The 13,951-nt window shown below is 35.2% G+C and overlaps 1 protein-coding gene across 1 annotated transcript in view; it reads left to right on the top strand.

The window, feature by feature from the left end:
• LOC141513798 (follicle-stimulating hormone receptor-like) overlaps positions 1-13,200 on the top strand; it is a 163,895-nt gene extending 150,695 nt beyond the window's left edge. The window contains exons 3-4 of the mRNA XM_074224008.1: positions 7,658-7,732; positions 13,122-13,200. Of these exons, the coding sequence (XP_074080109.1) occupies positions 7,658-7,732; positions 13,122-13,200 (154 nt within the window). The remainder of the gene's footprint in view (positions 1-7,657; positions 7,733-13,121) is intronic.
• Positions 13,201-13,951: the final 751 nt, after the last annotated feature.

The raw sequence follows: 13,951 nt of genomic DNA, 5'->3' as shown, positions 1-13,951 counted from the left end.
TAATGAGGGTTGTCATGTAGAAAGAGGATTAGCTATTCTTTGTAACTCTAAAAAGGAGAATTAGGATCAAGGTATAAAAAATGACTGGGAGAAAAGTTCAGGTCAGTATAAGGAAAAATTTCCCAAATTAGAGATCTTCCAAAATTGTTAGGGACTGTTGTGTGTGGGAATACATAAATTATCATCATCTGGTGCCTTTGAGCATCAGAACCTTATTTTACTAAATGCCAGGGGAGTGGGAGTAGATTAGAGATTGGAAAGGTATTTAAGCACTGGTGTTTCGGTAAATAAATGGAGCATTTGGAGATCTTGTCTCACGTCCCTCCAACATGTGCCTGGGGAGATTGATGGAGTCCAGAAGTAGGATTCAACATAGGAGTCTGGAATAGGGACTTGACACAAAATGAAATAAATAAGTACCTCGCTAATTATAAGATACTGAGTTCTCTATTGTTGTAAGAGTTCAAGAAATACATACATGTATGTATATATATGTACATATGTATATATGTATGTGTGTGTATATATATATATATATATATAATCATATACTTCAGAGATATTGCAAGGTAGATTTATACATCAATCAGTGGGGATTGACTAAAGGATCTCCAAGATCCTACAGTGGTTAAAAGGTAATGGCCAGGAATCTGAGTCCCAAAGAGGTTTTAATACAGTTAAAAAAAAGATAGCAGAAGTATACCTAGAAACCTGCTCACCTGACTCCCAGTTTAGTATATATCCCAATATTCTTACTGAACTCCATGGTGAAGGATATAGAACAGAGGATCTTTCTAAAGCAATCTCATTTACAGATGTTTGCTTTCCAAGGTGTATATTTTTTTTGGTAATGGATTATCAAATTAACTTCAAGTAAAGGCACTTAAAATCTAAATATATATGCCCAATAGTAAATCTGGAAGAAACAGAGGGAGAAGGGTGAGATGTAAAGAGAATGATCAGGGAAGATCCATATCTATCAACATTATTTCAAAGACTTTTCTCTCTTACTTTTCTTACCCTTTTTCTGTTCTTCACTACTAACCCTTTAAATATTCAAACATATTTCTCCTCATTCCTAAATTATCCTGCAGAATTTTCCTGGTCTTTTATAGATCCAAATCATCAGATGTTCCATTAGGAGGAAACTTCAAACAACAGACTACTGTCTCCTGGAATCTGGTTTCCATACTTTCTTGGTTCTCTCATCTCATCTCAATCTCTGAGATTCTGCCAATTTCAACTGAATCCTATCTTTTCATCCTTTGGTATTCTTGTCCATCTTCTCCAATGAGTCCTCCTCAGAGGATCCAGTCTACCACTGTAACTCTTGATATTGCAAGGATACCAATGGAATAAGGAACCACCCAAAGGTCATCTTTGTTCCTCACAACATAATCTGACTACCTCCTTTTCCAGTCATAAATCTTTCTGATAACATACATAAAATGGGGGTAAACACACAAAACGTAATCATAGAGGGAAGGAGACAATTAACTTGTCTATCTCCATCATAGACTTCCTTCTACACAACTTTGTTGGAAATATGCTAAGAGTCTACTCACAATCCTCATAAATCTCTCACACCTGAAAGGAACTAAATGATGATTATTTGGCTTTATAGAGATTCTCCTAGATACCTCCCCACTCCAAAATACAACACATATCTTCCTTCTTTCTTGTTTGAATTATTTATTGTTCTGAGTGAATCACTGGAGATATAGAATCATAGCCTCAGCTGAGGCAATCACACCTCAAAAGAGCATTTTCCATCTAGGTCCATGGAGATTTAAATCCCAAACCTAGCTGCTTCACTAAGCTATTGAATTCAAAAGCAACACTTAGATTGCCCACCCCACTGAGGCATTTTAGAACTCTCACTGGACCTCTTCTCTTCCCCTCCCTACCTCTTCTCTTCCCCTCCCTTCAGTACATTCCGTTGGCCATTAGACTTTCTTCACAGCACTTCAGCTGCTTTCCAGTCTGGGTGACAGTGCTCCTTTCTAAGCCAATTTAAATTAATTCTGCCTGTAAGATTTCCTGAGACACTCTCAGCTGCTGCATTAAAACTGCATGGGCTCCTTCCCCAATATACCTAATAATAGCACTTTTCATTTCCAAGTCACTTTATAAACATTAACTAATTAAGTTGCCCAGTCTCCTCATGAGGTCTGTACTCTGAGTTGTGGACTCTCTGCTCCTTAGATTCCAAGTTAATCCATAGGGATATATGAGAGCCCTGCAGGGATATGTTAACTCTTTCAGATTGTGTGACAATGGCTCTTATTATTAGAGAAGGAGAAGTTTACTATGATCACATACAACATGTATTAATTTTTTTCAATTATTGTGAAATACAGAGTTCCTGAAATAGTCACTCCCTATAGAGAGGCTTCTCTGGAGATAAAAGAAGAGGGACATAGAGCATAGAAAAGTCATCTAGTGTTTATTGGTCCTTAGATGAATCTTATAGCTCATCTCAGTCAAGGAAAGAATTAGGAATGACTTAAGATTCATAGAAAAAGGAATATAGAGGGAGATTCCATGCTGAGAGCATTCAGAGAGGATCAGACTCAGGAAGGAGTACTGGAAAGGCTTTGGTCATTGGTCCTTAGTCCCAGGGATCAATGCCAGTCCAGTGCAATGAATTGAATAGGCTGTTTTAATATTGAAGGTCCCCTGATACAAGTCAATTAGAGTAATTTGCTTTAGGCAGACCAATTAGAAATGGGTAGAATATGTTAAAGAAAAAAAGAAAAGAAAAACAGAGTGAATCAGAAAGAAAATGAGACAGAAAATTTCTCCCTTCTAGAGAAGAATGAGTGATAAAGAAGAGGCACTCCATGACGATAAATAAAAAAAGAGCCTCATACCTTGAAGAGAGCAATTCAAGGACTGGTCTCATCAGATTTCTCACCCATGAACATAAGAAAGGATCCATAAGCAATATCAATTTAGGGGAGTTGAAAAAAAAAGTATTTTCCCCAAGCTCCACATTCCCACAATAAGAATTAAGGGTAAGACACATATACAAAAATATTTATAGCAGCTCTTTTTGTTGTGACAAAGAATTGAAAAATGAGGAGATGCCCATCAATTGGGGAGTGCATTCATGGTATATGAATGTGATGGAGTACTTTTGTTCTATAAGAAAACATTAGTGGGTGGATTTTAGAAAAGCCTGGAAAGATTTCCATGAACTGATGCTGAGCAGAGCCAGGAGAACATTGTACACATTAATAATAACATTGTGTGATGATTAGCTATGATGGGACTTAGCTTCTCTTAGTAGATCAAGGACTATTCTAAAAGATTAGAGATGGAAAACACTATCCACAATCAGAGAAAAAATTGTGCAATTTGTATGCAAACCAAAGCATACTCTTTTCACTTTTTAAAACATTTTGTTTTTTTTCTTTTTCTCATGATTTTTCCCTTTGTTACTGATTGTTCTTTTACAACTTTACTAATATAGAATTAAGTTAAATATGATTGTACATGCATAACCTTTATCAGATTACTCATTGTCATGGGGAGGGGAAGGAAAGGAAAACAGAAAAATTTGTAACTCAAACAAAAAGATGAATGTTGAATACTATATTTGCATGTAATTAGAAAAATAAAATAACATTAAAAAATAATTAAAGGGTGGCTAGGTGGCACAGTGGATAGAGCACCAGCTCTGGAGTCAGGAGCACCTGAGTTCAAATCCAGCCTCAGACACTTAATAATTGCCTAGCTGTGTAGCCATGGGCAAGTCACTTAACCCCATTTGCTTTGCAAAAAAGAAAGAAACCTAAAAAAAAAGAAATAAGGATAAGAGAAGTAGAAGAATAGAAATGAGTCAAGTTACTAACTAGGAGAGAGTTCTGATCATCCTTTCATAAGACTCAACCATTACATCTAAAGAACAGGCAATCATATACATATATATATATATATATGTACACACCGACATGTGTATATACACATATGTATGTGCCTGTGTGTGCACCCATATATGTATACTACATATTTACACCTGTATGTGTCTATGTACATATATACATGCATACAAATACTCAGTTATGGTATAGAAATCTATGGGAAAATAGGAAAAGAAGAAAAGAAGAGAAAGAGGGAATGATAAAAGGGAGGGTGAATTAAGGGAGGCAATGGTTAAGAGCAAAATGGACTTTGAGGAGGGACAGGAAAAAAGAAGAAAAAACAATAAAATGATATGGAAAGAAATATACAACTATTATTATTCACAACTGTGAATGTGAATAGAATGAGCTGACCCATAAAATGTAAGTGCATAGCAGAATAGAATAGAAAGTAGAATTCAATAATTTTTTGTATAAAAGAGACACACTTGACTCAAAGAAACATACAGAGAGTTAAAGACCTGAAACAGAATCTAATGTATTAGCAAGAGCAAAATTAGTTCTAATTAAAAGTGATGATTGGGAAAACTCTATTATGCCATAAACAATGAAGTAATATCAAAAGTATTATAGCAGAGTTCTCTGATAAAGGTCTCATTTCTCAAATATATAGATAATTGAGTCAAATTTATAAAAATAAGAGCCATTCCCCAATTAATAAACAGTATAAAGATATGAACAGGAAGTTTTCAGAAGAAGAAATCAAAATTATAGTCATTTAAAAATGCTCTAAGTATCTATTGATTAGAGAAATACATATTAAAAAAACCTTTATGTACCACCTCACACCTAAAAGAAAGGACAAATGGTGATAATGAGGGAAAATAGGCATCCTAATGTATCATTGGTATGGTAAATCAGCCCCATCATTTTGGAGAGTATTCTGGAAAACTATGCTCAAAGGGCTATAAAACTGTATCTACCAATACCACTACTAGGCCAATGTCTCAAAAAGATCAAAGAAAAAAGAAAAGGATTTATATGTACAACAACATTTATATCAACTCTTTTTGTGATAGTAAAGAATTAGAAGTCAAGGGGCTATTCACCAATTGGGGGATAGTTGAACAATTTGTGACACAAGATTGTGATGTAATACTATTTTGCTATAAGAAATGATGAGAGAGGTGGTTTCAGAAAAAATAGGAAGCTTTGTGTGAACAGATGCAAAGTGAATTGAAAAGAACTGGGAACTCATTGTGCATAGTATCAGAAATGTTGCAATGATGATCAACTGTGAAAAATATGGCTATTCTGATCAATGCAATGATCCAAAACAATTCCAAAGGATTAATGAAGAAAAATGCTATCCACTTTCAAGAGAGATAATGAACTCTGAGTATAAATTAAATTATAATTTTTGCACTTTCTTTTTTGCAATAAAACTAATATGAAAATGTGTTTTACATGATTTCACATGTATAATTGCTACCATATTTCTTCCCTCAACAGTGGGTGAGAAAGATGGGTGAGGGACACACAGAATTTGAAATTCAAAAATTTTTTAAAAGCATGCACAAAAAAAAATACAGGCAATAGTTTGTTAGAAGTTATAGTAATAAAGAAATAAGGAGATAAAACATTTATTTGAATTCATACCTCTGAAACTAGAGGTATTGCAGATCATATAAAATGTAATGAGTAATAAGAATCATTGATTGTGATGTCAATTAAACCCCTATCCTACTCTACACACACACCCATTAGAAGAGGTCACTGGTGGGTTACTATAATTCCATCTCTGGAGTCCTCTCTCAGGTTCTGTCACAAATATTTGACACTCCCCTTGGTCAGCCCTTTGTGGGGAACATCACACAATTTTTTCCCTGAGTTTGATGGGGAACAGGAATAAAGGGAAGAAAATAATTCTTTACTATGCAGTCAGGACTACTCTGAGTAATTTATAAATATTATCTCATTTGATCCTGACAACAAACATAGTATGTAGGTGTGTAACCCCATGTTGCAAATCAGAAAACTGAAGCACACAGCAGTTAAGTGATTTGACCAGGGACATACAACTTGCAAAAACCAGATTTGCAATAAGATTTTTTACCCTGCCTCAAGACCTGGCACTCTGCCCACTGTACCATTAAGTTTCTTGATATGAGTTCCCCAAACAGAAAATGACTTATAGCCCCAAACCTGCTAGGAAAACTTCACCCTTTGTTATATTATTTGCTTTGTTCAACATTGATTCAGCTCTAATTCAAGGACAAATAGTGTATAATTATAATCAAAATATTAGAATTGAATAAAGCAAATTGCATCAGTGAACAAACAAATGAAGCATTTATGAAGTGTGTATTAATGCAAAACACTGTGCCAAAAAATGGGACACAAATATTAAAGTAAGACAAACCCTGTTCTCAGAGTTCAAATTCTAATAGTGGAGATAACACTGAAGGTTTCACAGCTTAAAGTCAGATGGAAAGGTCCCAAGATCCTTAGGTACAGTGGCAAAGCAGATGGTAACACCTAATTTCTACTGGGAAAAAAAGTGGTATAGCTTTCTGATGTTGAACTGTTTCATAGAGCTAAGAAGTTTGGTAGAAAGAATATTCTTAATTGAGTCTTCAGTAACTGTGGTTTAGCTCCTTCAGTAGTAGTTTCTAGGCTGTATCTTCACAGTAAATGCTTCTCAAAATTGCTGAAGGAACTAGATTGCTATTTCTAATGTTCTTGATTTGAGGATCTTAGATTCTCTCTATCAAGATCTAAGGGGAAATTGTGGTCAAGGATGTGGTGGTGATTAGATGGTACATTCATGCTATCTTGGTACTCCCTGAGATGGCTGTATTGGTTCAACTAGGCTGGTTTATAGTCCCCCTTGAATATCTAGTGGTTGAAAGTTGTTGGGGATGGCTAATCTCTTCTCCAAAGTAGTTGTTGCTTCAAAGGTGAAGTCTAGGGTGGAGACAGGCCCAGTAATCTGGGAGGTGCTGCCATTCCTATAATTCCTTTCTGCCTTTTGATAACAGTTGGTCAGGAGCTGTAGGTCATGAGGAGGAGGGCAGGCCCCAATCCCACATTGCTTTCTCTCCTTATCCATTTATCTATTAAACTGCAATTCCCAAAGGACCAGTTTCAATATTTTATATCTTTAATCCAGTTCAAATAATTTCTTCCTTGGTCCCCTCTCCCTTCACCATGAAATAGACACATATCACCAGTACCTTCTTGTTTTGTTCATGTTCTTCTGCCTGAAATAGCTTTCCCATTTTCTATATCCAAGTCTTACTTACCCTTCAAAATTCAGGTCAAAAACACAGTTCTAAGAATTCTTAGATTATTAAATCTGTATTAAAGAAATTCCTGGCTTCAGAATTCTAAGGCTGAGATTCTATCCTGGTTCTGTTACTCAGCAGCTTTATGACCTTCAATAGTTCGCTTTACCTCTCTGGGCTTCAATTTCCTCACCTTTAAAAATATAGGGCCAGACTGAATACTAGCTAAGTAATTCCATATCCAATATTTAGTGATTCTTTGAGCTTTCATTTGCTTGTATATTGCCTAGAAATTTTTTTTTTCCTAACTGTGCCTCCCACACAAAGAGGCATTATATTTGTTCTGTTTCATCTCTCCATCTAAATTGTAAGCTTTTAAGGAAAAGGAGTTATATCTTTTATTCCAATGTATTCCTCAAAAAAAATATCTAGTGTAGAGCTAGATATTTAATAGATTTTTAATAAAAATTTGCTTAATTTAACTTAAGTATTTTTTGTCCACAGAGAGATCTCTCAAAATGATGCTTTGGAAGTTATAGAAGCTGATGTGTTCTCCAATTTACCAAAATTACATGAAATGTAAGTAAAAAAAATGGTGTCCACTTCTTACTCTGAATGGCTTGAGAAATTTGTACATGCTATTTGCTTCACACCATCCTATCTTTTCTATTAGTTGCCCCCAAACTTCACACATTTTGCTTAATTAAAGGATGACTTTCACAGGTACTTTAAGAGAAACAAAAAAGGAGTTGGAAAAGTGAATTTTATAATTTTACCAAAGATAACAAAAACACAATTTATAAAGGAATATTTTATCATCTCAACTTGGAGTATTGGTATTGAATATTTGCCTAAAGACCCCCATGAAAATAATTGAAGTTCTACATCAAGTATAGGTGCTAAGGATGAAAATGTAGAAAAATTATATGAAGAACTTCATAAGATCCACCAAATTAAAGCAACATACATTTTGCACTTGATGACTTTAATTCAAAGGGAGAAAAAATGAGAATAGAAAGGAAAACATTGTTAAATGAAGTTTACAAAAAAGGAGGGGAAAAAAAGTCAAAGACTTGGAGATTATTTTAAAAAGTCTTGTGTCCTTACATAAGAAATCTCATCCTTGAGAAAAGAAAAGGTATTTGCTGGTCATGTCAATTTCCAAATAAAATTGAAAAAAATAAATAAATAAAAATAAATTAATTTTAATGGGAAGAAAAAGACTTGTTACTGACGTGGGAGTTATCTGTGAATCAGTGTTCTGTGTAGTCAGAACAGTGACTTGTTAAAGCTAAACCTAGAATTAGTATAAAGCAAAAAAGAATAATAGTAAGAAAAACATTTCCTACAACTGAAACAATTCAACTATTTAATTCAATAACTGACAATTCAAAATAGTAAGTGGACAACAGAAAGGACAAGTACAAACTATAATAATTTGATGAAGTCATTTAACCAATGTAAATTAATTGCCCACAGCAACAAGAACAAGAGTCTAGATAGTGCTCTAGCAAGCAATCATCTGACTTTGTTGCCAAACAGAGAAATGGTTGCCAAATACAACACCAGATTAGACTACAACATAATCTGTAAAAATTTTCAAAGAATACTGATTAATGATTATGAGCAGTATCATTGAATAAGGCAGAGAGAAGCACTGAATGGTTAAAAATCATTTTTTTTAGGTTTTTGTAAGACAAATAGGGTTAAGTGACTTGCCCAAAGTTACACAACTAGGTAATTGTTAAGTGTCTGAGGCCATATTTGAACTCAGGTACTCCTGACTCCAGGACCGGTGGCTCTATCCACTGCACTACCTAGCCACCCCGTTAAAAACCATTTTAAAGAAAACTTGGCAAAACATCCAACTAAGCATAGTCATTTCAAGGACATTTAAGGACAAAAATGAAAAGAAGACAATAAAATAAAAATGGAAAAGATTTTTATATGTGCATATATGTATATATGTATGCATATATGTGTGTATGTATGTATAAAACTTTTTTTCTCTATCAGCAGATGCACCAGTCATACTTAGTTTCTAATAGTTCCCAAAGTGGGTGTGGGAAAAAGAAGTTGCTAAAGGTGTGGGCCCGAGGGTGTTCAGACTTCATTAATACTTATAAACAAAGAAGACAACAATATCTACCAATCTATATGACTATTCTTCCATTTATATAAAATCTTTATAAAATTTATCTAGACATGAATCAGGGCTATCTTTTTGAAGAATTGGTATTTAAGAGGGCTGTTCAACAATGGATCACAATGAATGAAAGCTATAGAGAATCAGAGACTCATACAATATGTACTGTATATAAAATACAAAGACTCATATATAATATCTCTTAGTGTATTGTCTGTTGATATTGAAAAAAGTGTTTGATTCAATAGAGGAAAACTGCTGCCTTATAGGCTCCTTTATTCAATAACATATTTTTCATCTGTACACTAAAATTATTCAAGATTCTTTGGAGGATATAATAACTGAAACCTCTGTACAGCAATGCTATGATCATAAATTTTAGTTATCATATATGGCTACATACAGAGAAATGTATGATCACAAAATGTATCCAACATTGTGACAGAGTAGATCCAGAGCAAAGTTGAAGTGAAGACAGATTCCCTGGGGATGGTAAGGTCTTAAGCTTCGGTTCAGGGATGAAATTTTTCTGCCTTTATCAAGTCCCAAAGCAATGTAACAGCTCCTGAAAAAGATCTGCAATCATTCAAAAGATTTTAGTCTGACTATACACATAGGAAATGCCAAGTAGATGAAGAATATCTATTGCCTAGAATACAACGTGCAAATGAGTAGAAAGCCTATGGACCTATATGTCATTATGTATATCCAGGACAGATAGTACAGATGGAAAGGAAATAGGTTTAGAGTTGAACAAGAGAAGAATATACTGGATTGCCTTTGGGATATTGCAAAACTTCTTTAATGTTACTCAACGTCCTATGAAAATTCAGCTTCTTAAGAGCAAACATGTACTGTTGTTGCTAAATGGAAGTGAGACATGGAAGAATTAAAAGGAATGTCACACAGAGGATCTTAGAGAAGTGCATGCTAGGTAGGAACAAAATGCTTAGCATAGTGCTTATAATATCTATAGTAGGTGATAAATAAATGTTTATTGACTAACTGAAATATAATTCAAAGGGAACTGAAGAATAGGAGTGAAGGATGGAATTAGGCAAGGAAAAAAGATGAGTGATTATGGGATAAGGGGAAGGAATGATAACAACCAGTATGCCCCCCCCCCAAGAATCCACTTCTCAGAAAAAAAATAAAGAGCAATGGGATGCTTTACTTTAAGGATAACAAAGCCTAGGAAGAACTTGATCAAAAGGTCAAAAGAGGATAATTTTTTGCTTGTTTCTTTGCTTTTCTGGCATCAAAGATGTCCCCTTTTACAATAAATAGGCATTCCCATTAGCACAACATTTTAAATTGTTCTAGGCTTAGCAATGTCTCCCTGATAGAATAGAAAAGAAAAGGGAAAAAGGAGAATAAGAAAGTGAGAAAAACCAAGAAGAGGCAGAGATACGTAAAAAGAGAAAGGTATTTCTAACAAAACTAGTTAACATTTTTTAATTCCTCCTTTATATTTTACTTTGATTTGTCCCTGATTTAATCAGTGTTGAAACTCTCAATTTCAATCCCATTTCTCTTTATAGCCTGTGTGAATCTTGTCTATGTCCTCCATAAATCCTTGAAAGGATTTACCAAACTCCTCCAGGCTTTCTTAAGGATTATTTGTTATTTCAAGGACAGAATGGGCAACACTTGGACTTTTTTGTTAACCCTTGCTCTTGATGTGAATCTAACCTACCTCTTTTTCTGGTCATTAATTACAGCAGCTAACATTTTATATAGGTTCTATTAAGTCCCAGACTCTGTACTGAACACTTGATATCCATTTTTCCATGTGGTTCTCACACCCATAGGAAATTGAGGTAATCTTCTCCAGGATCACACTGCTATTAAGTATTTGAAATTAGTTTGAATGTAGGTCTGGTGCTCTATCACTTATATCACCTAGCTATTGCTATACTTATCCATGTTCTTTGGATTTCTTTTATACAACTTTTTTGCATGCATATCTGTGAGCATTATGTTTTTGTCTACTTATATTGGCTCGCTGCTTTTTGTGTCACTCCAATTTGAATTCTTCTGAGATTGTGGTTGTTCTATGATTTCAACCACATGGAATCACTAAGAGATTGATGATAATGATTTTGCTATTGCTGTTGTTGTTGTTTCATGACAGAGCAGCATAAAAATCTGTGAAAAAGCTTTTAATTTTCCCAGAATTCTGTCCAATCCCCTTTCTTTCTTTCTCTTCTGGGCTAAGTTCATCATCTTTCAGCAGGATCTTTTCTAGATATATGTACTGATATACCAACTCAATTGTCTATCCACCCAACCAATTACCGTAATCCATAAAATGTGTATTCATCATTCACTTAGTTTTCATGTGTATAAGTCTGTGTGTATGTGTGGACCTTTTTAAAGGGCCCATGGTCCTGAGAGGTACCTATAAAGTGCTAAGTCAGAGTGCTATCAGCACTTTGTTATCCATATACAGGAACATCTATCTTTCCCTTATCAATCAATCATGACCAAGATCCAAGAGAAAAATGCAAACTAGGAAACATAATATAAAAGAAAAATGCTTGCTTCCTTCCATGAATTAAAAATAAGTGTTAAAAAAAGATAAAGGGAAAACAATGAGTTAAAAGTCAAGAACCTATGAGTTGTTTCCCTTTATACTTAACCTTTGATGATGTTCCTCTTTCCTCTCTCTTTCTTTCCTTTCTCCAAATACTCTCGGGCTCCTTTTTCTTCTCAGAAGGTTAGGGTCTCTCCCTCATTGTTAGTAGGTGTATGACTCTAACAGGAAATGTGGAGAGGAAACCTAGAAGGGGAGTTGGTCCTACTGCTGACTCTGAGGAGCTGCCACCCTGTCTAGGGTTCAGTGAGCTTGCCAGTTATAGGAACCGCTCTTTCATCTCCTCTCTCAGAGCTGCCATCACCCTCACTTCCCTCCCCAATATCATGCCTGTTGTGCTGGAAATGATTAATTGCCTGGTCTGGGGTTCTTTGCAGCCACAGGTAATTGCAACATAAAAACTAATGAAACAAGGAGAAAGTAATTAACAGAATATCAGTGTAAATATACATTGATCCAGTGAGTAGTGGATATGACAATCATTTTCTGTGGGGCTTTTTTCATGTTCTCCTCTGAGCTGATGATCTAGACACACACCACGTTAACAAGGGAGTAAAAGCTGCTGGGGTTTTTTGGTTATTGTTTTTTTATGATAATGGAGCACCTCTGTCCAAGGTGAGTAGCAAGTGTTGTGTAATGGAGGTTTGTTGAGTGATATTGGTCTTCAACAATTTCCAGGTTTAAAAATAAAAAGATCAAGACTTATCTCTGTTCTTCCCTTTCCTGCATTTCTTCTTTCTATCTTTCTCAACCTCTCTGTCTTCCTCTTCATTGTTATCTTTTGCCTTTGTTCTCCTTTTTCTCTTTATCACTTTCTCCCTTTCCCTCTCACCTTGTCCTTCTCCCCCCACCTCTTTGCTTGTTTTCTGTAGCTGAAAATTTTCATCAGAGTTGGTACTCTGGTTACCTCCTCTCACATACTCCTCCCCCAGGTCTATCTTCTATGCCCTCTGTGCTTTGGGTCAGATAGAATACAGACTGTAAGTAGCTAGCTTTACCTCCTGAGCACAAAGCAGAGACAAATCATGATCTTTGTACAAATTGAGTGCAATGCTTTTGAGAGAAATGCTTATGAATGACAAAATGAATGAGTCATATCTTAGGTCATTTTGATGACAAAAAGTTTTCAGTTTTCCAAACCCTTAAATAGACTCAAAGTTTATTTTAAAAATATGAATAATAAAGAAATATTTCCCTTCACTTCAATGTTTATTTCTCTTTGACAGAAGAATTGAAAAGGCCAACAACCTGGTGCTCATTGACCCTGAGGCCTTTTGGAATCTCCCAAGTCTCAGATACCTGTAAGTCATTTTTACCTTATCTTCCAACTTCCTCCCTACAACCAAATCAGACTGGTCTTAGTCTAACAAGGTACAGCAGCAGCCAACCTTGGTAACCCTGTATTCCACCCGGGTGGCCTACTTAGCAGTGGGTTTTATTTAAACTCTGAGGTTTAATGAGTAATTCCCTCTAATATGATTTCCTTTTACTTCCACTTGAAACAACAGTCATCATAATGAATGCCATTTGCATTAATGGGACTGTCACATGCGGCTCCACAGGGATTCTGCTATAATTTGGTGTTAATGAGATGCATCTTACAAGTCTTAGCCAGATAGATTCCAGTAGCTTTTAGCATTCAGCCTTGACCCCAAGAATTCTTTCTACCTTATTGTGCAAATATACAAATGTATACATATATGTTTTTACATGTATATTTACATAGATATGCATCCACATACACAAATTTCCATGCATTCACTGCATTTGATTTTCTGCAATAATAGCCCTGTATTTCAGAGAAGAGATGCATTAATGAATGTCCTACCCTAGTGCTATTCCTATCAGCAAAGTCACTGTGCTTGCTCTCTCATCAAATTGCCTGTTCATTAGGTAAGAGCACATAGAGACACATTTATGCAGCTCCCAAGCCTCTGACATCCTGAATTGTCGTGCCTAGATATGAACATAAACTCTGGGCTGATACCAACCCTAACTCCAGAAACTGTGCCTGAGGGCATAAGTTATAAAAAATAATTAAGCCATTCTTTCAAGT

The sequence above is a fragment of the Macrotis lagotis genome, chromosome 1, assembly GCF_037893015.1.
Source record: "Macrotis lagotis isolate mMagLag1 chromosome 1, bilby.v1.9.chrom.fasta, whole genome shotgun sequence".
Taxonomy (NCBI): Eukaryota; Metazoa; Chordata; class Mammalia; order Peramelemorphia; family Peramelidae; genus Macrotis; species Macrotis lagotis.
The sequence above is the reverse complement of the archived record's forward strand: the minus strand, read 5'-3'. Positions and strand labels throughout refer to the sequence as shown.